This window comes from Balaenoptera musculus, chromosome 11 (assembly GCF_009873245.2).
Source record: "Balaenoptera musculus isolate JJ_BM4_2016_0621 chromosome 11, mBalMus1.pri.v3, whole genome shotgun sequence".
Lineage (NCBI taxonomy): Eukaryota > Metazoa > Chordata > Mammalia > Artiodactyla > Balaenopteridae > Balaenoptera > Balaenoptera musculus.
The window spans coordinates 35,550,127-35,574,426 of NC_045795.1; the positions used below are offsets into that span (position 1 = coordinate 35,550,127).

Genomic DNA, 24,300 nt, shown 5'->3' on the forward strand with positions numbered 1-24,300 from the left:
ATTTTATTTTATTTTATTTTTCCTGGTATAAAACATGAAGGTAGCCTTATCACGTACCTTGAATTTACCACTCTGAAACCTTCCTAGTTGAATAAGCAGAGGATTTGTAGACATGAAAATTTAACAGATACTTTCCCCAGGTTTCCAAATGATCCATTAGAAACAAAGCAAGTTTATAAATTAACTGATAATCTTTCGTAATGCAAGCTATTTTATAAGGCATTTAAAACTGTCTATCTTCCAAGCAATATGAAAAGAACAGAAATGAAAATATAATCTTTTGACCTTTTGAGTTGAGAGCTATAAAGGTTTTTTTTTCTTTTTTTTTTTTCTAAGGAAACAAGGTTTTCAGGTGATGTTGAACCACTTTATTCTTTTAATGGCTTTTTATATGCCTCCTTAGATCAGCCATGAATTTCAGAGGGGGATTATTCCCTTTGAAATTCCTAAACAGAATACAACAGAAACAATCCTAAGCAGAAATAAAACAGTAAATGTCTCAACATTATGAAAGGATCATCAAGCCATTCATTCACCAAGAGGATAAACCCTTCACCTAATTGAACCGAGGAAGAAATGACGAAAGTGGGTAAGGATCCTTTTTCGGCCAGAGCTTGGGAGGAGCATGGCCTTGGAGAAAATAACTCATCTGCTCTGCCAGTTTCTCACCTGGGACCCAGCTGAGTCTAGTGATGTGTTGCTACCAAGGTGAAACTCAATCATTCTTAAAGCTGATTGCCTTTCAAAAGATGGCGCTCCGAAGTGATTACCATCCATAAGCATAATAATAAAGCCATTGGAATGTATTTAGTAGCCGTTTAAGAGAATACACCCCCTCCCCCAATACACCTTTTTCCTTTTCTGTCCCTGAGGTTCAAATTGTCCAGACGTTCATTTGTTTCGGTACTGTTTATATTTCCCAAAGCCCCCACTGGCTGCTGTGCAGAGAATGGGCACATCTCCTGACCTCCATCGGAAATTGTTGATCCAAAAGTGTGGATAGGGCCAGGGAGTGAGGGAAAGGGCGGAAGAGGGGAGGAGAACATTCAACACAGAAGGAGCCAAAGGAAAGCAGGAGAGGCAGGAGCAGGGAGAACGGAGAGCTGGGTTAAGGGGGTTGGGAAAATGTGGGAAGCGAAGGAATGGGGCCACAGAAGGAGAGGGTGGGGAGAATGAGCGTGACATTGAGGGAGCAAAAAGAGGAAAGGGTCAGGGAATGGAGAAGTAAGCAATGTGGAAAGATAAAGTTGAAATTATAAAAACTTCAAATAAAAACCAATTTATCCCAAAGTCTCCTGCAGTGTTTCTGTGAGACAGTGAGACTGAAATAGGAAGAGGCCCTTTATTTTCTTAGGAAGAGAACACAGACTGGATGTAGGAGAGGAATGGGAGAGAACTTTGCAAACAAAGAGAGCCTGTGGCCTCTCAAACTGCCCCCACCCCATGCTGGATGAACTGTTCACACCACAGCCCCTGACTTTATCCAGAGAGGGGGGTCTGGGAGAGAAGCCTGGTCTCCCTACAGGCTGAGGGCTGGAGAGTCACAGAGCAGAGTTGTAGGAGGTGGGCAGGGGTTAAGGAAGAGGGCCCTGAAGTCTTCAGGGATGCAGAATTAGGAAACCTGTGGCTTCCCAGCTTCCTGTCCCAGCTTCCTGTCCCAGGGGACACACGTGGTGCCATAAAAGAGAGACAGAAACATCTACAAACCCAGATCATTCCTTCAAACCTGCGTCCCTAGTCCCTGGGCTCCAGCCTGATTTGGAGATACCACGGATACCATCCCCCAGCCCCCAAGGAAGACTCCCCCTCCCGCAACGGGAAAAAAAAAGAAAAGGCCTTGACCAGGGGTCAGTGCACAGCCCGCTGCTCTACCTGCCCACACAGAGGCACCAGGGTCAGGGCCAGCCTTTGATAAGAGTGCTGGAGGGATTGTGCCCCCTCCCCAACTTCTGGCTGATGCTGGTTGAGAGACTTTGAACAAACTAACCCACCCAAGCTTCAGTTTCCTCACTGCAAAGTGGATGTAATGACAGGCCCTGCTTAAGATGCATGGAAAGGATGTATTGTGGCCTCAGGTTTATGAACCCTTGGTAGCAAGGTGAGTGAGAAATATCCCAGGTGAGTGTTTTTTGTTTTGTTTTATTGTTTGTGTTTTTATAAATTTATTTATTTATTTATTTTTGGATGTGTTGGGTCTTAGTTTCTGTGCAAGGGCTTTCTCCAGTTGCGGCGAGCGGGGGCCACTCTTCATCGTGGTGCGCGGGCCTCTCACTGTTGCGGCCTCTCCCTTTGCGGAGCACAGGCTCCAGACGCGCAGGCTCAGTAGTTGTGGCTCATGGGCCTAGCCGCTCCGCGGCATGTGGGATCTTCCCAGACCGGGGCACGAACCCGTGTCCCCTGCATTGGCAGGCGGATTCCTAACCACTGTGACACCAGGGAAGCCCCTGTTTGTGTTTTTAATAGATAAATTTGGTTAATTTTTAAAATTCAGGTGTAATTGACATATAACATATTCATTTCAGGTGTACAACATAATGATTTGATATTTGTATGTGTTGCAAAATGATCACCACAATAAGTCCAGTTGACATGTCATACACAGTTACAAAAAATTTTTTCTTCTTGTGATGAAGACTTTTAAGATTTCCTGTCTTGGCAACTTTCAAATATGCAGTACAGTATTATTTAATTATAGTCACCATGCTCTCTGTACATTACATCCCCAGAACTTATTTATAGTTGAAAGTTTGTACTTTCTAACCCCTTACACCCAACCCCCAACCCCCATCCCTGGCAACCACCAATCTGTTCTCTGTATTTATGAGTTTTTTAGGTTTTTTTTTAAATTCTACATATAAGTGAGATCATATGGTATTTGTCTTCTCTGTCTGACTTATTTCACTTAGCATAATGCCCTCAAAGTCCATCCATATTGTCGCAAATGGCAAGATTTCTTTCTTTTTTTGGTATTTCTTCCTCTTTTATGTATTCAATTTTAGTATTCCATTGTATATATATACCACAATTTTTTTATCCATTCATTCATCAGTGGACACTTCGGTTGTTTCCATGTCTTGGTTATTGTAAATAATGCTGCAATGAACATGGGGATGCATGTATGTTTTCGAGTTATTGTTTTCATTTTCTTTGGATAAATACTCAGAAATTGAATTGCTAGATCATATGGTAGTTCTATTTTTAACTTTTTGAGGAACAGCCATACTGTCTTCCACAGTGGCTGCATCAATTTACATTCCTATCAACAGTGCACAGGGTTCCCTTTTATCCACATACTGGCCAACACTTGTTATTTGTTGTCTTTTTGATGATAGCCACTCTGACAGGTGTGAGGTGATATCTCACTGTGGTTTTGATTTGCATTTCTCTAATGATTAGTGACGTTAAGCATCTTTTCATGTACCTGTTGGCCATCTGTATGTCTTCTTTGGAACAATGTCTATTCAGATCCTCTGTCCACTTTTTAATTGAATTGTTTGTTTTTGTTGATATTGAATTGTATGAGTTCTTTATATATTTTGGATATTAACTCCAAATCAGATACATGATTTGCAAACATTTTCTTGATTCAAAAAGTTGCCTTTTCATTGTTGATGATCTCCTTTGCTGTGCAGGAACATTTTAGTTTGATGTAGTCCCACTTGTTTATTCTTGCTTTTGCTCCCTCGGCTTTTGGAGTCAGATCCAAAAAATTATGACCTGATGTCAAGAAGCTTACCACCTATGTCTTCTTCTAGGAGTTTTATGGTTTCAGGTCTTATATTCAAATCTTTAATCCATTTTGAGTTAATCTTTGTGTATGGTATAAGATAGTAGTCTAGTTTCATTCTTTTGCATGTGGCTGTCCAGTTTCCCCAACACTATTTATTGAAGAGACTATCCTTTCCCCATTGTATATTCTTGACTCCTTTGTTGTAAATTAATTGACCATGTTAATTTTGTGGGTTTATTTCTGGGCTCTCTTTTCTGTTCCATTGATTCATAAGTTGTTTTTAATGCCAATACTTTACTGTTTTGATTACTATAGCTTTGTAATATAGTTTGAAATCAGGAAGTGTGTTGCCTCCAGCTTTGTTCTTCTTTCTTAAGATTGCTTTCCCTATTCTGGGTCTTTTGTGGTTACATACAAATTTTAGGATTGTTCTGTTTCTGTGGAAAATGCCATTGGAATTTCAGTAGGGATTGCATTGAATCTGGAGATTGCTTTCAGTACTATGGAAATTTTAACAATATTAATTGTTCCAATCCATGAGCACAGGATATCTTTCCATTTAGTTGTGTCTTCTTCAGTTTCTTTCATCAGTGTCTTACAGTGTTCAGTGTACACGTCTTTCACCCTATTGGTTAAGTTTACTCCTAGGTATTTTATTCTTTTTGATGCCATAAATAGAATTGTTTTCTTTATTTCCCTTTCTGATAGTTCATTATTAGTGTATGGAAACACAACATATTTTGTATATTGATTTTGTATCCTGCAACCTTACTAAATTTGTTAATTAGTTCTAGCAGTTTTTTGGTGGAATCTTTAGGGTTTTCTATATATAATATCATGTCATCTGCAAATAGTGACAATTTTACTTCTTTTTTTTCCAGTTTGGATGTCTTTTATTTCTTTTTCTTGCCTAAGTGCTCTGGCTAGGACTTCCATTGGGTGTGTGCTTTTGACAAATATGTTTTTGACAAATTCATAAATTTATTCACTCCATTGCACAAATGTTTGAGTGTTTGCTATATAACAAGCACTGGGGATATGTCATCAAACAATCCAGACTCCACCCCCCAGCTATCATCATTTTAGTGTTTTATATTAGAGGGAATTTATTGCCAGGAGGAAAATAAGACCAACAAGGGGGATAAGGAGTGTGTGTGTATGTGAATGTGTGTGTTTATGTGTCTGGGGCAGGGTGTTTGCAATTTTAAATATGCTTGGGAGTATGAAAGACATCAAGTGTTTCCTGTAGAATTGCAGTGTGTTTGTGGGGAGGGATATGAACAGTGCTGTCTCTGACTGCTCTTTCTCAGATGTTCACCAGGGCAGGTGAGACTGAGGTGAGAGGAAGGAGTCACACCTTTGTGACTGGTTTAGTTCCTGATATCCTCTGACTTTCTCCAGTCCCTTTCTAATGTCCTTTCCCCAGTCTTACAGGAAGGTGTGTGAGACAGAAAGACTGAGAATCAAGCTTCTTGGCAGAAACATCAATAAATGAAAATTGGCTTATAATGAAAATAACAATACCAATAACTTCCTGACCCCAGTCATTAGGTATACACTCATTTTAGTTAATACACCAGCACTAGTAAGAAACATGAGTCCAAGAGACCACAACCCCTCCGGGCATGCGGGGCGCGTAGCCTACCCTGGCGGCGGCCCTGGGGAGCGAAGATGGTCCGCAACTGGTTCCAGCGCGCACCTAGCGGTAACTGTGGGACCAGCCGCGGGGCCTGCACGGGGCGGGGCCTGCACGGGGGCGGGCCCTCAGCGGGCCCCTCCTCCACGGGCAGAGCGCAACAGGCCCGGGTTAAAGAGGCGCGCGGAGGCGGGCGCGGCGCACACTGTGTGGCGCGCGGAGAGGCGGCGCACGTGTCTCCGGGAGTTCGGCCTTGGGTTCACCCAGCTGCTTTAGCCCCCGCGGTCCAGGGTGCGCCCTCGGCCCCCTTGGTGTCCGCCCACCTCTGGCCCGCGTGAGGAGGTCCCGCACAGTTCCCTGCGCTCGGTGGGCCAACTTGCAGGAGCAACTGTGTCGGTGGAGCGGCGCCGGGTTGAACGGGGCACTGCGCATGCGGAGCTCCAAATTCAAACAGCTGTTTCCAGAGGCTGGAGGGCGGGTGGGACCGGGAGCCGCTGGGGTTAGCGGAGGCATTTTCATTCTCCAGGAGGTGGCCTCTCGGGAGCCATGGTGGACCGGGGCCCTCTGCTCACCTCGGCCATCATCTTCTACCTGGCCATCGGGGCGGCGATCTTCGAGGTGCTGGAGGAGCCGCATTGGAAAGAGGCCAAGAAAAACTACTACACGCAGAAACTGCATCTGCTCAAGGAGTTCCCGTGCCTGGGCCAGGAGGGCCTGGACAAGATTCTGCAGGTGAGCTGGAGGTTTAGGAGTACTGAAGGGGAGCGCCTCGCAGCTTTGGATGACCCTCACTCCCTGTGGGTGGTCCCGGGGTGACCGGAGAGGATGTCTCCCCATGAGTCTGAGTGCTGGAATCTGCCGTTCACCCGTGGGCGCAGGAGTCTCCCACGCGCGCGGAGACTTTGGAACCCAGTTTGTCCGGAGGGAAGAACTTAGGCTTGACCCCCGGGTGAACCAGGGCCCGCAGTGGCTCGGTGTGGGTGTGCGGGTACCTCCCTGGTTGGAGGAGGCTATGGGGCGGATAAAGGCGTTTGTCTTTCCTTGGAGACGCTCCCAGAGTTCGGGGGACCCGCCGGGTGCCACCTCCTCGCGTCTCTACCTCCCAGCTCCGGGGCCAAGTGCGGCACCCGGCCGGCTTTTTTCGGCTTTTCTTCACCAGCCCGGCGGAGTGGCGCGAGGCTCCCCTGCCCCCGCAGGGCTCGGGAGGGGGAGTCCGGGGCTCTGTCGGGCCTGAGCCCCCGGGATGCGGGCTGGTGGCTGGATTGCTGGGGACGCGCGCAGGCTTCCGGGAAAGCTTATCTCGCGGAGACATCCCCGAAGGGCTTGGAGTTCAACTTTGTGAAAGTAACAGGTTGAACAAAAGAACAACACCCGGAGAGTCCCTTTTCGGGGAACGGGGCGGGATGGGGGTGGGGCGGCGGGCAGAGAAGTTGTATAGAATGGGAGGTGGTGGGAGAGTTTCTCCTCCATGTTGGCATTGGTTCATATGCCCTATGGATGGCATTGATCTCACATGGATAAACTGTGGGGCTTGTTTGGGGATCGAAGACCTCTACCCCAGTTTCTCGAAGGTTTTGGCCTCACCCATTCACGCTTCTTGGCCTGCAGTGATGGCCTCCCTCCAGTGGAACGACCAGACCTGGGTAAGAGCCCGTGAGGGCTCTAGGTTGTGAGGTGGAGTAGAGATATTGTCCAAGGTGTTACATTTCTCTTGGGGTAAAAGATGCCAGAAAGGAAGTTTGATGAGAAACAATATTTAAACTACTGCGGCTCCCCAATCCTTTATGGCTGTGCAGTTGTCTCTCATTTTTCTGGCCTCAACAGCCCGTATGTAAAATGGGAACAAATGTGAAGATATCTTGCCTGTTGGTACCCCCTTTTTGTCCCCAAATCGACAGACATTCCCACAGGTGAGCATATAGGTGCCTGCTAGCAGCCGGGCAAATAAAGAGTTGTCCTCTTAGGAGCCAGGGGAAGGGGAGGTTTAGGCCAGAAGGTTGGGTGTTGGATTTTAGTGGGGTCTCTCCTGTCCGGGAGCAGTTCCCAGGGCGGGGGGCCGTTGGTAGGTGAGGTTGGTGGGAGTATGAGCTTCAGAAGGGAGTGGGGTGGTTTCGCTCCTGAGAGAGCAGGAGTTCTGGGCAGCTCCGCCTTCCTTGGGATGGATGGGTGTCTGCCCTGTGTGTGTGTGTTGGGGAGGGAGGGTCACTTTATAATTTCCCTTGAGGAAACAATTCCTCTGGAGAACGCGTTGTTGTTTACTTGGCTCCAGGGCTTTGTTTAGAGGGGGAAGGAGGCAGGCGGCGATGATAAAGAATCGAGCTGCCCTCGAAGTGTTTGCCTCTTTGCTGCTTCTCCGCTACTGCAGGGGAAGGAAGGAAAGAATTCAAGGCTGAATGTGGGAAAATAAACTTCAAAACATGAGGAGAAGGGAAAAGGAGGGGGGGGGTCGGGGTGAGGCAGCCGGGTGCAGCTGGTGGTTATAGCTTTGGAGGTTAGGCAGCTTTCTTAAGGTGTCTTAAGCTTTCTTAAGGAGCAAGCAAGATGCCTGGTATTTTGAGGTCCTTTTAAACCCGCCAGCGATTACCCCCCCACAAGCCGGCAGGTAGCTTTAGGAAAAGGACTTGGGCATCAGGCCAGTCTGATTTGGAGGTGATTATGGACAGGCCTGTCCCCATCCCCAGCCAACCTCTCAAGCCATCTGCAACTTGGCGAATCCCCTCCCTTCATAGGAAAAACCCCAGAAATGAGAATGGACCAGTGGAAGCATTTCGCTAGCATCACTTTCAGTCTGCAGAAACCTGCCTGGCTTTGCTTGCTGATCTGGGACTTGGGGCACTGCTTCAGGCCACAGGAAATTGGTTTAAGGAAAAATGAAAACTCAAAAACCTTCTTTCCCATCTGGCTGCTCCTGCATTTTCCACTGAGTTCTGTTTTATCAGGTTCTGAATAATCACCTTTGTAATCCTGAAAAAAGTCCCTCAGTTGGGAATTCCTGGGGTAGGGGCCCACCCCCGGGAAAGGCTGTTGGAAGGGGGTGGGGTGCAGCCTGGGTTGGGGTTTTTCTTAGAGTGGAAATTGTGTGTGTACTTTCAAAGGCGTGAGAAAGGGAGTTAAGGCACCTTTCTTTAGATCTTTGGAAATAGTCCCTGAGTCGTCAGGTGCTTCCTCCCTGTTCATGCTGTGGTTGAACTGAGGCGGAGGCTGACTTTCAAAGGCTCAGCGCCCCATTGGCCTCGGACCACGTGGTCGCCCCTCCTTCCTGCCTTCAGAACCGTCCTGAACCCTTGCTCTCAAGCCTGCTCCTCCAGGTGTTGGTGACCCGCTCCCCCAGCCTCTTCCTAAATTGCAGAGGCTCCCACAAGGGGATTCGGCATCGACCAAGCGCCTAGCGTGTTGGGCGCTGTAGGCGGTAATCGGCATTTTATGAGAGAGGGCACAGGCTGGTTTTGCCATCCGGCTTGGCCATTTACCCATCAGACCATTTAACTTTGCCTCTCTTTCTCCATCTGCAAAATGGGCGCGTGGTGAGGGTCAAGTAAAGTGGAAGCGTTAGGCATTGGGTGTGTATAGGTGAAACTGAGGAGTGCAAGCCTCCCGCTGCTGCACACGCTGAGGACACGTTGACTAGGGCAACTTGCTAGGTGCTTTACCTGCACTAGTCGGGTACTCTTTACAGCAGCCTTACGTGTTCAGATAAGGAAACCGACGCTCAGGGGAGTTACCAGGAGGGCACAGGCTGGGCTGGGACCCAGGCAGTCTGCCTCCAGCGCCTGCTTCTCTGTACACCCTTGCCCTCCCCCTTAGGCATAGGAAGCTGTTGAATGGTTGGCCTGTCAGTGAGCTTAGTCAATTGGTTCGGCTGGACTCTGGTCTGCTGGGAAATTCTCTTTTCTCTTTCCCCTAGAACAGGCCTGGGCACGCAGGCGTCTCCTGTGTTGTGCCTGGCTAAGCCAGCACCTCCTCCCTTACTGAAATAAGCAGCAGACCACCCCACCCCACTTCTCCTTTGGGGGTGCGGTAGGGGTTGCCCCAAGCCCTGCCTTTTGCTGGCACACCCCATCCCTAATTGGGTTTTCTTAGACTGCTCATGTAGCTGACCCGTTCCCGGAAGCCTCTTGGATCCTGCTGGCCTCTAACCTGCATTGTCCTATTCTGAGGTTTTCCACGTGTGCCAGACCTCTCTCCTTTTATTTTCTGGGCCCTTCGTACTCCCCTACACATGTTCCAGTGCATAGTAATAAGGCTGATTCCAATTTTGAGGTTCTGACATCCTGTTACTAACACCAATCTTCCTCCTAAAATAAAAAAAAATATAACTATGGATCATGTAGGAAACTTACATCTGACCAAAATGCTCATACTAGGCACATGACTTGAATTTTGGGGGGAACCGAGGGTTAACATGAAAACCTCTTTTGTTTCAAACCTTGCTGGAAATTGGAAAGCGCACTGGTCCACTTAACTGCCTTTGTGTGTAAAGGGAACACAATAGATCTTTTGATTATCCAGAATCACGGAGGCCTCTGGGTCATTCATTTGAAATTGAACTCTCACTGTCTAGGACTGCAGAAATGGAAAGTGGAGAAGTTGGGTTTTTGAAAGGAAAGGAAAGGAAATAGAAGAAAGAGGTTCCTTCCTAAAGGCTCATTTTCTTATTTATGTTCTGCTCAAAGTTGAGGGCAGCCAAAACAAAAAAATTCTCAAATCGATAAATCTGCTTTAGTTAACTACTCTGGTTAGTTTTAACAGTTAAGATGAATTTTTATTGAATCGTTTTGAGAGTTTTACTAGAGTCCTTAGGATGATTACAGATGGCACGGTAATAGAGGCTTATTGAGGGTAGAGATTAGCAAGTGTTGAAATGTTCTAGTGGGGTGGGGGGAGTCCTATAGGAGGGGGTGTAAGGGAGGTGATGACTGCTGCTTCTAAGTATTTTCCTCAGGTTTTGCTCTATTTATAGTCTGGCGTTTAAAAGAAACACAATCCTCTGGTTTTGGATGCTGTGCTTGGCTGGCTCTGACCTCAGGCCAAGAGCTTTCATCTTGAACTTGGTTGTTTGCTGTTAGATTGGCCTCAGCCTCTGAACTCTTTATGTCTGTGGGGTGGGGGGAGTGGGGGGCAGGGAAGTACCAGGCTTTGGGGAACAGGGAAGCCGGGATCCTGAGACAGAACCCCCAAGAGAGTCTTTGTACAAATCGAGGTGCTAGATCTGAGTGGTACCTCAGGAACCACTTGATTGCCCTGAACTGGGGTGATATAGAGAGGTCAGGTGAGGTAGGCATGTGAAATAGGTTCACCTCCTGATGTTCCTTTTGGGGAGTGGAGAAGGTAGAGGTGAATCCCCTTGGAGATTTTGCTGAGAGTCCCTCTGGACCCCTGGAATAAGTGGAGGAGCCCCGACCTGTCGGTCCTCCCCACAAGGGTGGACTGACATGGATAAAAGGACATGCTGCCCTCCGCAGGGGTCTTTGTCCACATGCCACTTGCCTCACTACTGCAGGCCCCTTCCTGTTGCTGAAAGAGTCGCCATCCAAGCACTGGGTCATGCCACCATATCACCCTCATGGGTTGCTTAGAACAGTGCTTGGCACATGGCAAGGCTCATCACGCGTTAGCTGCTGCTGCCACTCACCTCCTAGATGCCCCTACTATGTGATGGGGCCATCCACGTACAAGTGTAGTGAGCATAGAGTCAGGCAGACCTTCTTAGAGCAAGAGAAAGGTCAACTGACTTTTTTTTTTTATTATAGTAAAAAATACATAACAAAGTTTACCCTCTTCACCTTTTTTGAGTGCTGTTCAGTAGTGTTACGTATATTCACATTATTGTGAAACAGATCTCCAAAATTTTTTCAACTTGCAAAACTGAAACTCTAGACCTGTTAAACAACTCCCCTTTCCCCCTCTCCCCAGGCCCTGGTAACTACCATTCTACTTTATGTTTCTGTGAAGTTGACTACTTTAGGTATCTTATAAGTGGAATCGTACAGTATTTGTCTTTTTGTGTAAAATGGTGCAACCACTACGGAAGACCATAGAGAGGTTCCTTAAAAAATTAAAAGTAGAACTACCATATGATCCAGCAATTCCACTTCTAGGTATATATCAACCACCTTTTTAAAAAGCTAGAGAGAGAAGGGAGGATAAGATGGTGGATCTTTCTTCACCGCAGCCCTCAGGGAGGTGTAAAACTTCATGATGGTCCTGTACTGCAGCCAGGGGGCAGAGGGGTGAGGGCCAGATGACGAAGCTCTCTGGGTTTAGCCAAAGAATTTGAACTCACCAAATTTTTGCAATTTTCAAGTCGGGGAGTGACCAGCATTTCAGCAAGTTTCCTCTTCCTTCACAGCTGTTTGCAACTTAAAAGAAGTGGAGTATTCTACTCTAAATTAACGGCTGTTTCTGTGGGCTGATCCTTTTACCCTATGGGTGTTCTGATAAGGATGCCTCCTCCCTTTCTCCTTCCAATGTGTTGGAGTGTGGGTCTTTCCCCCAAAGCCCACAGAGCTCACAGCACCTCCCCCAAAAGAGCCCACCCACACTCCCTCACACCCAGCTTGCAGTTAGGGTACCTCTGTCTTCCTTCCATGAGCCCCTTGGGAGGTCCAGGTCTGGGTCCCCTCCATTTGATGACCTTCCCAGATTAGACCTTTGTTGCTCCTTTAGGTAACAGTGGGGGTAGTGTGCTCCAGCTCTGTACAGCTGCCTGAGGCATCTCGGCTTTTTGTGAGCAGTTAATCTGGCCCCCAAACCTCAGAGACCTGGGCAAAGTTAGGGGATCACAGAGAGGTCCCTCCCTGCCAGCTGTCACTTCTGTGTGCACTGAAGCCTCAGAAACCAGGTGGGGCTTTAGCCCTCGGGAGCTCAGTCTAGCCGGGGGGAGAAACAGGGCCACAGTGTAGGAAAAATGTAGTCCTGGTGCCCAGTGATGGGTTGCATATGGTGAGGCAGGAGAGATGGACGAGGGTCAGAGGGCCTCAGAGGATTCGGTTCCTGTTTCCTGAGGCCTGTAGAACCCTGTGGCCTGTGGGGCATCTGGCTCTGAACAAAACAGCCCCTGCCCTCAGAGAGCCCCTACTCTAGAGAAAGACAGGGGAGGAGCTTGTTACCTGACATTGGTAGGTGCACCTGGAGGTTCCAAGCATGTACTGTTGAGAGATTAATTTCTGCTCTGGAACTTAAAGAAGGGGGAATTTGAGGCAGCCAGGAGGGATGAGTGGTGTGAGCTGCAGCCCCTGGGAGCTCTCTGCTGAGTACCTCCCATGTGCCAGGCTGGTTCTTTACTTGTTGAACCTGTCCTGTGGGTTAGGTGTTACTTCTCTGCCCATTGTCTAGGAAACCGAGGCCAGGGGGTTTGCCCAGGGCTACATGGCTAGCCAGAGGCTAAAATTCACCCTTCCTTGCAGAGCCTTGGGGCCTGACCAGGAGTGGAGGTAGAGCCAGGAGGTAGAAGTGATGGGAGTGGGCAGGGATTGGGGGCCGGAGGTGGGGGTGATTCCAGCTAACGGTTACTGAGCACTTGCTTCACCACAGGCAGTGGGAACTGTTTATGTGCATCGTTTCATAATCCTCACAGCAACCCTTTGCTGGAGGTACTCTTACCAGCACCACCTCAGGGCAGGAGCAACAGAATGGATGGTTCAAGTTCACTCATTTGCCCGAGGCTGTACAGCTAGGAAGTGGAAGAATGTGGATTTGAACCCAGAGCCCACACTCTGAACCATTCTGCTCGATGTGAGCCGGAAAGGTGGCAAAAACAAGGAGCAAAGGCCTAGAGGTGGGCAAGTGGTGTCTTCAGAGCCTTAGGGTGCATTGGGCGGTTCTCTGTGTGATTGGCTGATTACTTAGCCTTGGGGCCTTGAGCAAGTCAGTCTCCTAATCTGTGAAATGGGACAATAGTTCAGTATTGCCCTCATGCCTGCAGAATCCACGTAAACTGAATGCCTGACATGCAACTGGTGATTTGCTATGTGTTAGCTGTTCTCTGACACCCCATCTCTCTGGGGTCGGGGGTGGGGTGGTGCTGTTCTGATGCCCAGTTCAAGCCCCACAGTATATTGAGCTCCCAATCTGGAGATGGAGACACAGATGATAAAACCCACCAAAACTCCTGGTGGAGTCCCCACCATTTTCCATTTCCTGCACATTCACCCACCCCACTCCCTCAGTGGAAGGTGTATTTCCTCTTCCCTTCCAGCAGAGCCCTGCTCCCTCCTCTGCAGAAAGGGGACAAGGCTTTCTCTGCTCAGTCCCGACTTATCCCAGGCGTTTGTTAAACCTCTTCCCTTCCAGAGGATTCCTGGGTCCAGATGGCCTCATGGGTGTCGTCCCTGGAGGGTGGTCACACAGGATGTGGGGGTCAGAGTTGTGCCCTCCCTGGGTCCAGACACCACCCATCTCCCCTCTCAGTAGGCCCTTGCTGGCCAGGTCCCTTGGATTGGCTTTGAAGTGTCCATTCTGTTTTTCCCCTCCTAGCTAAATATTTGGGTTTCCTGCCGAACTATTTAGGCAGTATTGTGTACTTCTGGCTGTTGTCACCTCCCATGGCCACTGTAATCTGGCTAAGGTTCCCTAGCTGACACCTCCCACTAGGGAGAGGCTTGCCCCCAGGCTAGGCTAGAAGCTGTGCGGGGAGGGGCTTACCTGGGGGACAGGGCCAGCTTGGCTGTTCCTGTAGCCTGGTGGCTGGCCCTGTGGGTTGCCAGGGGTCTTGTAGGCCACAGCAGCTGGGGAGGACACAGCGGAGCCCCTCCCTTTGTCTGTGTGACCAGTGCTTGGGGCTGGAGCTGGGGCCAGGAAACCCTTATCTGAACCACTGTGCAGGGAAGAGCTGATTCTAACATGCATTCTGATTCCCCCCACAGTACTGGTTTGTGCTGTGTGACCCTGGTCAGATTTCACCTCTCTGGACTCTGCTTCTTGGGAGTAAGTTCAGCCTTTCATTCAAGAAGGCTTGGAGAGCCTGTTAAATTAGGCCCAGCTAGACTGCAGGAGCCCTGTGTGGGCAGGGCCATGTCTCCCTACCCACTTCCTAGCTCAGTAAGTGACTTGCTCAGAATGTGACTGTTGGGCCCCCGGATGCCCAGCGGTGTGCCTGGCTCGGACGGGGAGGCCAAGAGTCATGTGGACCTTTGGGTTGGAGTCTAGTCAAGAGGGGCCCAGCCTCCTGCAAGGTCAAGGTGGTTACCTGGGTGAATTGAGCCAGGCCGGGCTCTGGCCCCAGAGAACAGAAGGGGAGCGGCTTTATCAAAATTTACGCCCATTTCCTCCTTCCAGCCTTCCAGCCGCATGAGGCGGGGCCAGGTTGCCTGGTGGTCAGCCACAGGCTTTAAAGTCACACCGCCTTTGCAAGCTGCACCCTGAGCCCCTGGCTTCATCAGAAAGTAGGAGTGATGGTATCTGTCTCTCTGGGTGCGAAGAACACAAGAGGAAGGCGCACTCCGAGTTCACCTTTAAGACCAGCTCAAGGTTATCTTCTCCCTTTTGAGGGACTTTGCAGAACAAACAGCTCTGCCTCTCTGGGTCTGTTCATCTCCAGGAGTCCCCTTACGCCTTTCCCCTGGGATGAACAAGCCCTGTCTGCGTGAGCACGCCTAGCAGGCCTGTCCTCCCCAGGGTAGGTGGTTTCTGCTTTCAAGGAACTTGAGAAAGAGCAGAGACCCAGTCCTTTGTGCAGATATTTGCCAAGCACATGCCATGTGCCCAGGCCTGTTTTGAGACCTGCTGTAAGGAGGACGAGCCGCCCTTGCCTGTCAGGGAATGTCCTCAGACCACGTACCGCAGAAACCACGAGGGCACGTGGCAGGGGGTGGGGAGGAGCAGGAGGAAGGCCAGGCTGTTTGTAGGGGAGAAGGGCGTGTTCCTGGCCCTTGGGCATGACTGCAGCCTGCATGCATTAGGCCTTTTCTGCCCCATGGCCCACCCCCTGGGGCAGAGCTGACTAGGGACGTTGGCACCAGGGGATGGAGCAGGAATGTTGCCTGCAGCACCTGGGTGACCTCTGAGGAGCGTGCAGATACCCAGGCTTTGCACCCTCCCCAGATCCCCACCCCTGGCCTTACCATGGGTCTCTGCAGACCCACTCACCTAAAGTGCCTTCTTGTGCCCTCTGTGAGGTCTGGCAGTGAAATGTCATCCCTTTTGCTATATGGGAAAACTGAGGCCTGGTGAGAAGCTGGGACAGACTGTCTCTAGAACCAAGCTTAGGTTAAACTAGCTCTGCTTGCCCAGGTCCAGAGCCTTTCTTCGCCAAGCCGTTTGTTACCCCACCTCTAATCCCCTTTTGAACAGCCTTTAAATCAAAATCTTGATGTGTGTTAGGGTGCAGAGCACTTATTTCACTTACACTAAACTGGCCTGATTTCCTAAATTGCCCCAGCACATCCTTTCCTTGAGTGCCAGCTTTCCCACCCACTAGTGAGTTTTTCTGAAATAAGAGGCAAAGGTTGAAATTGTGGTCAACCATAGGCTCAGAAAAAAGGATTTTTTCTGGGCCCTTCAGAGCCTGGGGCAGAAATAGTCTGATGCCTCCCCAGGGAGTTTCCCCATCAGAGGACGCTGCTCCCCAAGTGTCTGAGCCCAAGGAGCTGTTGTTGGCTGGTTTCTTGGAGGCTGGCAGGGATGGGGGAGGAGAGTCAGGCTCTGGGTGCCGCTTCTGGCAGCAAATCATAAAATGTGAGGCTGAAGGGAGCTTAGTGGTTATCTAACTAGCCTCCCTTTACAGCCCTGGAGCCAAGGCCTAGACCTCGGGAGGTTATGTAACTTTTCCAAGGTTACTGTGCTCACCAGGGCGGGGAAAGTACAATAAAGGAGTAGGTAAAGCTAAGTGGGGCAGTTAGGGAAGGCTTCCTGGAAGCAGAGGCCACAGGAGGTGAAAGGTAGTCAGTTACTGCCATGGCAGTCAGGGATCCTGATAGAGTGAGATTGGGACCCTCGACTCAGAAAACCCTCCACGGCTTCTCCCCCAGACTCAGAGCCAAAGTCCTTGCAGCAGCCCGAGTGATTTGGACTCTGTTCCCTGTGTGGTCATGCCTCTGTCTGGAGCCCTACCCTTGATCCCAGCTACAGACAGGAGGCCATGCCCTGAGGGTGGGGAGGCATTCTAAAACCCTGCACACTCACAGCAGGTTTCAACTTTTACCAAGAACTCAGGTCTATGTCCACTGATAACATAAGTCACCCTGCAGGTGGAACAGAGGGAGGTGTCCCAGTAGTGGGACACTGCACTGGGACACTGCACCACAGCAGTGACTGCAGCTGGCACCTGGTGAAGGAAAGGCAGGTGGGGGCCGTTCCACACCCCGGGGACTCCCAGCAGTGGGACCATAGACAACGTGGAAACTCATTTTGCAGATAAGGCAACTGAGGCGAATAAGTTAATTCAAGGTCACACAGCTAGTTAGTGGTCTGGACCCAGGCCTTCTGGGTCCAGAGCCAGAGCCCTGCCCCGCTTAGACCCCGTGGTGTCCTAAATCAGCACTTGCTTTCCCCTGTGCTGGGCCACCAGCCCCTCCTAGAGACTGGGTTTTCTCCTTGGGCCCTGTTGGCTCCAGCTCCCCGGAAGTGGGCTGTGCATGCTTACTGACCCTTCGCTGAGAACTGCTCTCTTCAGCTTTTGTGGCTTCTGACACTGCTGTTTCCTGACCACATTGGCCATATATAGGTTTGTTTGCAATTCTCAGTGTGAAAAGTTTTAAAGCAGGACAAACCTGCATTAGGTAAGTAGGTTCCGCAGCTCAGGGTGGAGGCCATCAGCTCCATCCCTGCCCTCCAGCCTGTTCCCCTGGCATCCTTACGGACCTGTCAGGCTCTGACCCTTCACTGCAGGATTTGTGGGTCAGGGGACCCAGAGACCGAGCTCTCGAGAAAGAATCAAAGACCTGGAGGAGTAAAGTGCAGTTTAGTTTGCCTCTCGGCTATAGGGTTCCTGTCTGAGTCCGCACATTACCTGCTACCGCCCCAGCAGCTAAACCCACACTTGTGACACGTCCCTGACTTGGCTTCCCCAGGGCTTACCCCTAGCAGCGCTGTGGTCTGCACCTTGGGAGGGAACAGCTTTCGTCTTGCCTTTCTCCTGGGGTGTAAGCGCTGCTCAGATCTGCCTGCATGACTGGGGACAGACTGGCTATTTTGTAGCATGCTGAGGACCCCGGGGCAGGCCCTTCACGGACTTGAATGTTGATTTTTGGCTCGGGTGCTCCTTGAGTCTAATGCAAGGTTCTCGTTCCTCCCATGCCCCCGGGTACAGGATGGCACCTGTTCAGACCCACTGGAGGAGAAAGAGCGGCAGCCCCCTCCCCTCCCCATAGCTCCTGTTCAAATAAAACTCTTGCCTCCCGGGTCGAGGAATGCATCCTGGCAGTGTTGGCTTTGGAAGGGTGCCCTCCCCTCCTCAGCATCCCGCCCCCTTTGGAGCAGCGGGTGGAAGGGCTGCCTCTGGCTGAGGGATAGTGCTGAGTGGGCTGAGCAGAGCTCGCTGATGCAGTAATGTCTTGTCAGCACCCCCCGGGGAGCAGGAAAAGGGAGGGTGTCCTGATTATCAGCTTTTCAGCACCCCATCCCCCAGACTCCAGCCACAGCCCTGAGATCTACTGATGAGTGGCCCAGGGACTGGGGATTGGAAGACAGAGCCAGGTCCTGGGCCTGGCTCAGCTGACTTGCTGTGTGACTAGGCCAGGTCACTGCCCCTCTCTGAACCAGGGACTTGTTCACTAAGGCCAGTTAGACTCTTAGCGCCAGCTGTATGCCCAGTGCTGGTTCAAGGTTGTGGGAATTATGAGACGTATCAGACATTATCCCTATCTTTGAGGTTGGGGCCGGGCCCTGCGGTGTATATGAAGGATTATTAAACAGGGGTGCAGCATGTTGTAGGGGACTCGTGTGCTCCAAGGTAGAAACGTTGCCATAGGCTGGGGCCGCCAGGGAAGGCTCCCCTGACCCTGGAGGTGGCCTTCTTTTGAGCCCCGTCATTCTCTGGGCACCTCCTTCTCCCCCACGTCAGAGCACATTGCACTGGGGGTTGTGCCTTGTCTGCACTCCTTCCCCCTCCCATGAGGCCCTCGACTGTGCCCCATTGGATCCCAAACCTCACACTGTGTACGAGGGTAATGATTAATGAACATCCGAACCGTGAAGCTGTGTCTCTCTCTCCTTTGGCCTCTGTCCCACCAGCCCCCAAAACCCAAAGATAGGACTACCAGCGCCCACCTCCAATCTGGAAAACTCCTGCCCCGGGCCCTTCCATGGGGGCCATGCCTGGCCAGATTCTACCCCAACCCAGCAAGCACTCCGGGACGGCCCCCCACCCTGCTGCCCGTCACGTGCACGGGGCACATGAGTGGGGACGCTCTGTCCTCTGTTGGGACAGGTCGATAGGTTGCCTGGGGAGGTGCGTCAGCGTCCCCCCTACCCTCCCACACCCCTGCCCCGGGCGTGCACCTGTCTGGACCCAGGGCTGGCTCCCCAGGGCTGGGGCAAGGCAACTTCCGAGTCATGAGGGGGCACTTTTGGGTCCTGCTCTAGGAAGTTTGTGTCTCCACGATGCCAGGGCTTCAGAGTTCATAGGTCTCAGTCTTGGCACGCCCTCTCTTTTTGGAATGCCCCAGGGCTGAGTGCTGCCTGTGGCCAGAGCCCCCGTCTCTTCCACCAGCTCTGTGTTGGGATCACTGTGTACGTGTCTTAAAATTTTCGCTTGACAAAGCCGGTTTCCATCTGTGTACACACTCTCCGCTCCCGGCCACCGCTGCACTGCACACAGGTTGATCCCTGCTTATTGGGTGACCTGGTAGGCTCTGGCCTGTGGAGTGGGAGACCCTCAGACAGACCAGCAGGGGCACCTGCTGGGGCCCTGGGGCAGGGGTGGGTTCCCAGGGCTTCGATTTGGTGTTCTCAGTGGGGCTGAGCTATGAGCCAGACTTCAAGTGACACAAAAACAAGACAGGGCAGCAGGATACTCTAGTTTCATGCGTGGTGCTGTGTTAACGTTGAAAAACTGAAACTCGTCGTGAAAACAGAAGGCGGGCAGCGCTGAGCTGGAGGCAGGGTTATCGATGCCTTTTCTTTCTCTGCTTCCCTAGTTTTCCGAAATGCTGTTGTATTGCTTTTAAAGCAAAGAAATCGAATTTTCTGAAAGGGTAAGATGCATGCATATAGCGTCAGCCACTTCTACACTGGTTATTTTTAATGTGCGAGGTACACAAAGCACAAATAACGTGGTTCTAATGGCGCATACTCCGAAAACTAGTGTCACTTCTGAAATTGCTGAACAACGTGTTATTTTTCAGTTTAGCTGCCAGAGGGGTGGCTTCCTGGGCAGCAGTGCTGTTGAACGCTTTGGAGGGGAAGGGTCTCAAAGACTGGGGAAACCGGGTGGGCTTTCGGTCTGCAGACCAAGAAGTTTGAGATTGGACACGATCTGATGGTCACCAAGAGGAGAGTGTGGTTCCCCGGGAGAGGCCTGGCAGAGCTGGGGGAGTCCCAGGGGCTGTCCCCAGTGTTGGGGTCAGTGTCCCCTACAAGGGAGGGGATCCTCCAGAGGCCCACGGACAAGTATTGCCTTAGCCTCTGTGTATATCCAGCTCTTCCGATTCCTGCGGGGGCCCAAGAAGACTTTGCCCTCCTTGCCTTTTGGACTGACAGAAGACACAAGCACAGGAAAGATTTGGGACAGCCCAGGACCATGCATGTAATTCAGAGCCCAGAGCATGCTGCAGACCACAGCCAAGGCTTGGGTGGATCCAGGGGTCCAGGGTAAGGCAGACCCTGCCTAGGTAGGATGTGTTGTGTTTGACTGCATCAGTATGGTAATTACCACCCACAGGTCCCTAATTAATTTTATTTTAACATGATATTACTAACTCTTGTGGCTGTTTAATTTTTAATTGAAATTAATAAAGTTTGAATTTAGTTCCTCCGTCACATTGGCCACAGTCCAAGGGCTCAGTAGCCCCGTGGGACTGCTCAGATAGTGTCCCATCAGCACAGAGAGTTCTCTTGGGCAGTGCTAGAATGCTGATGGAATCTGTTGAGGTTCCTAAGGGCACACTGGCTTCTCTTGGTGCCTAGTTAAATTCCATCCTGCTCTGGGGTGGGCGAGGTCAGAGCTGGCCGGCAGCCTTGGAGTGGGGAGGGTGATGTGCCGAGAACCCGAAGGGGGGGTTGCCCCGTCCCACCCCCCCCGGGAAACTTGCAAGCTCCTCTGAGGTGAGTATCCCCACCGGTCTGGTTCACAGAAAGTGCGGGTTGCCCAGGGTCTGCAGACCACCCTGCCCGCTCTGTCCCCTCAGACTCAGATGAGTGTGTATTTAGCAAGGACTGTCCTGGACTTGCCTTGGCTTGTCTGCTGCTTTCTTTTTTGTTTGTTTGTTTAATTTATTTTATTTTATTTATTTTTGGCTGCGTTGGGTCTTCGTTGCTGCACGTGGGCTTTCTCCAGTTGCAGTGAGCGGGGGCTACTCTTTGTTGCGGTGCTCGGGCTTCTCATTGCGGTGGCTTCTCTTGTTGCGGAGCACGGGCTCTAGGTGCGCAGGCTTTAGTAGTTGTGGCTCGCGGGCTGTAGAGCGCAGGCTCAGTAGTTGTGGCACACGGGCTTAGATGCTCCGCGGCATGTGGGATCTTCCCGGACCAGGGCTCGAACCCGTGTCCCCTGCATTGGCAGGCGGATTCCTAACCACTGGGCCACCAGGGAAGCCTTGTCTGCTGCTTTCTTGTGCTGTCTTCCTCTGTCGTTGTAACTCCTCCCATCTGCCTGTCTGTCTCTTGTTAGCCCCAAGGCCCTCCTGGGCAGGGCCTGTGTCTTGCTCTTCCCTTATTTTGCCCACATCAGGGCACAGGGCCGGTGCTCGGCAAATTCTTAAGGAATCAGTCGACCTGACTTAGAGCTGCGTAACGCAAGGAAACCTTGCCCAGGATCCTGGTCCCATCTTTCCTTGGGTTAACTCAGGTGGGTAGATCTGTACAGGGGTGTTGGGGGCTGGTGTCTGGCCAGATGTGGCATGTGTATCAGGCAGGAATGGCTCCAAAGAGGGGAATGCCCAGAGCCTCGAGGTGGGAGGGAAGGTGAAGGGAACCCTCTTCCCATCTTGTCCTCTTGTCGCCCTGCTCTTCCTGGGAGGTGACCCATGGGGCAGAGGGCAGGCCATATCCTGGAAGCCCACTGCTAGATCTTTGGTTTAGCCCACAGTAGCCCAGGCCAGGTGGCCATCTTCAGCAGATGCGAGGGCAAATGGACCTCCCTGGACAAGCCTGAGAAGTGGCCACCCCAGCTGCCACTCAAAGTGTTTCATGGGAAACTGGGTTCTGCAGGGGGACAGGATGCAGCCACTTGAGGAGCGGGTCTCGCTCCCCTGCTGACCCTTGCATGACTTAGAAATCTAGTGGCATTTGCTTTCCTGTCTCTGAGCCTCCGCTGGCCACACACAATGCACCGGGAGGCTGGGGGAAAGCCTACCCCCAACAGCAGTGGGTGTTTAGAAACTGGAAGTTCAAAGCCAGGGGCGTCTCTAGCTTTGCTGGTGCACATACTTCACGCTCTTCACGTTCACATCTGCTGAGCCTTTGGACCCATGGCCCTGTGACTTGGTGGGGAGACAGCATTACTCCCGTTTGATCAGTTAAGAAACTGAGGTCATGACTTGTAGGGCTGGGGAATAGCTGACGCTGTGCAGGCCTGGGTGTCAAATGTTCCTGCACGCTCCTAAGAAGGTTGAGGGCTGCCAGAGCCTGGGTGGGTATTAGGGGGCTAAGCAGCCTTGGAAAATGCTCTTGCGTAAAATCGCAGCCCGGCTGAAGGGGAGCGAGAGAATGTGTGTGTTGAAGGCCTGGTCCTGGTCCTTTCTGCCTCCCGTGTTTCACAATGGGGCTGCCTCAGAGTCAGGACTCTCCCGATGCACCATCGGGAGAGTTTCCATTTCCTGAGGCCCAGCCTGTCCCTGGTCCTGGGCCCCAGGTTGGAGGATGGGAGGTTTTCCTAACCACCCCCCCAGCACCCCTCACCTCAGCCCAGCCTCTCCGTGCGAGGAGGGCTCGCTGTACTTTTCCATACCTTCAGCACAAAACAGCTCTGTGTTGCTTCACCCTGGTTATGCCCCAGTCAGCCGGGGATGGGAGGTGGGTGGGGGACTGTCCCCGCAGGGTGGAAAAGCTGAGGCGGCTGTGCCTTTGTGCTTTTGTGACAGCGAAGGCAGGGGAGGTGGGTGGGGGCCACCGGTTGCATGTATCAGGCTCTGTTTCCTTTCCCACTGTATTTGGGGATCCCCTTTGTATCTCATCCCTGTGATCTCCAGATAGGGACCTTGGTGGCCAGAGCCCCTGGTGCAACTGGTATGGTGAGAGATCTGTGTCCGGCCGTCTGGGGCTTGGGGAGTCTGCACTTTAGGGCACAACCCGCCTTGCATCTGGCCCGGTGATGTTCACAGTTGTCAACGTCGTGGTCTGTCTTGGCTCTTGTCTCTAGTTGTGACTCAGTCTTCCAGTGGTGAGATTTGCTCTGGGATTGAGGGCCATTGAGGCAGAAGGCTCCCCACCCTGCAAAGAGTACCATCCACCCCAAAATGCCTGTGCCAGTTCGCTGGTCGTTTCTTGTACAATTTATTCCAGAGACGATGGAGACCAGCTGTTGTCCGTCTCCAGCTGGAGACTGAACCAAAGGAAATGGGCTTGGACTGCAGCCGGGGGGATTTAGGTTAGAGTCAGACAATAAGGAAGGGTTTTGTGACAGGTGATTGGCCCTCAGGAGGATCCTGCAGGGGGCTTCGTGGAGAGGGATGGGGGTCGGGTCATGCTTGGAGGCAGCAGGGCCAGGTTTGGGGGGGGAAAGGGTGGTTTGTAATAAACAGGCAGGGAGGGTTACTGCATAGGCATGGCGAGACTCCGCTGCCACCTGTCATGCAGGATTAATACCACCGCCTAGTATCCCTCTGGCCTGTTTTCTTTTCTTTTCTTTCTTTCTTTCTTTTTTTTTTTCCCATTAGTGAAGAGGTTTACAGTTTAACCATCTGGTCGTCTTAAACAAATTATAATAAATGGGTAGACTTAATAATCCCTTATCATCAGAACCCTAGCCTTCAAGGATGGGTAGTTACTTATTCCCCGGAGCTGCCAGCCGCAGGTGAAGGGAGAGGGGAAGGAGCAGATGGAGGGGTCCCTTTCTTGGGCCCCTGGGTGGAGACAGTTTGACGGTGGTCTGGGATGCGGTCCTCTGCTGGGTAAGTGGTGAGGGTGTTGGCCACGTCCTTCTCCCAAGGGCGTGGGTGTACCTGGATGGGATGAATGTGGTGAGGCTGCGGGCAGCTTTCATCCCGTGCAGGGGGAATCTGGGGGTGTCAGTTGCTGGGGAGCCTTGTCCTCAGGAGCCCAGCAAGGGGGCCCAGGGGAGGCGTCTGTGTCCAGAGGAACAGGACTGGCAGCCCCCAGGGCTCAGGAGAGCTTTATGGAACAGAGCGTCGGTTTTCCCCTCTGCTGGAGGAGCCACAAAGCAGTGGCATGCATGGGGCCGGGGGTGGGGGGCGGGGGGCGGACCTGTGGCCCTCAACACTGACACCCATGCTGGCACCCCACCCCCCCACCGCCCCACCGCCTCACCGCCTGCCGGCCTCCTTCCTCAGGAATCCTGATGGTTCCAAAGTCTGCCGTGCAGCTGACTCACCAGGGCTAGGACCTCTGGGGGCTCTGGCCTGGCAGACAGGTAGGGTGGGGTGAGGTGAGGAAAAGGCACTGGGCAGAGAAACACAAAGCCATCACCCTGGGTGGCCACACCTGCCAGGACTGCCCACGTCATCCAGCCAGAACCCATGTTAAATACAGCACCAGCACCCATCTTCACCCATCTTCGTGCCCTGGAAGGCGTGGTTGTGGAAGGCATACATCTCGGAGACTGAGTCGTCATTTGGCAAATATCGAGTACCTACTAGTGCCAGGTTCTGTTCTGGGAAGGAAG

General features: G+C 51.6%; 1 protein-coding gene across 2 annotated transcripts in view; it reads left to right on the forward strand.

The window, feature by feature from the left end:
• Positions 1-4,652: 4,652 nt before the first annotated feature.
• The window catches only part of KCNK5 (potassium two pore domain channel subfamily K member 5), a 37,805-nt gene continuing 18,157 nt past the window's right edge, over positions 4,653-24,300 (forward strand). The window contains exon 1 of one of the 2 annotated variants that reach the window (XM_036868241.1): positions 4,653-6,098. In XM_036868241.1, coding sequence (XP_036724136.1) covers positions 5,913-6,098 — 186 coding nt within the window. In that variant the 5' untranslated portion in view covers positions 4,653-5,912. The remainder of the gene's footprint in view (positions 6,099-24,300) is intronic. The other variant, XM_036868242.1, reaches the window with a different exon arrangement.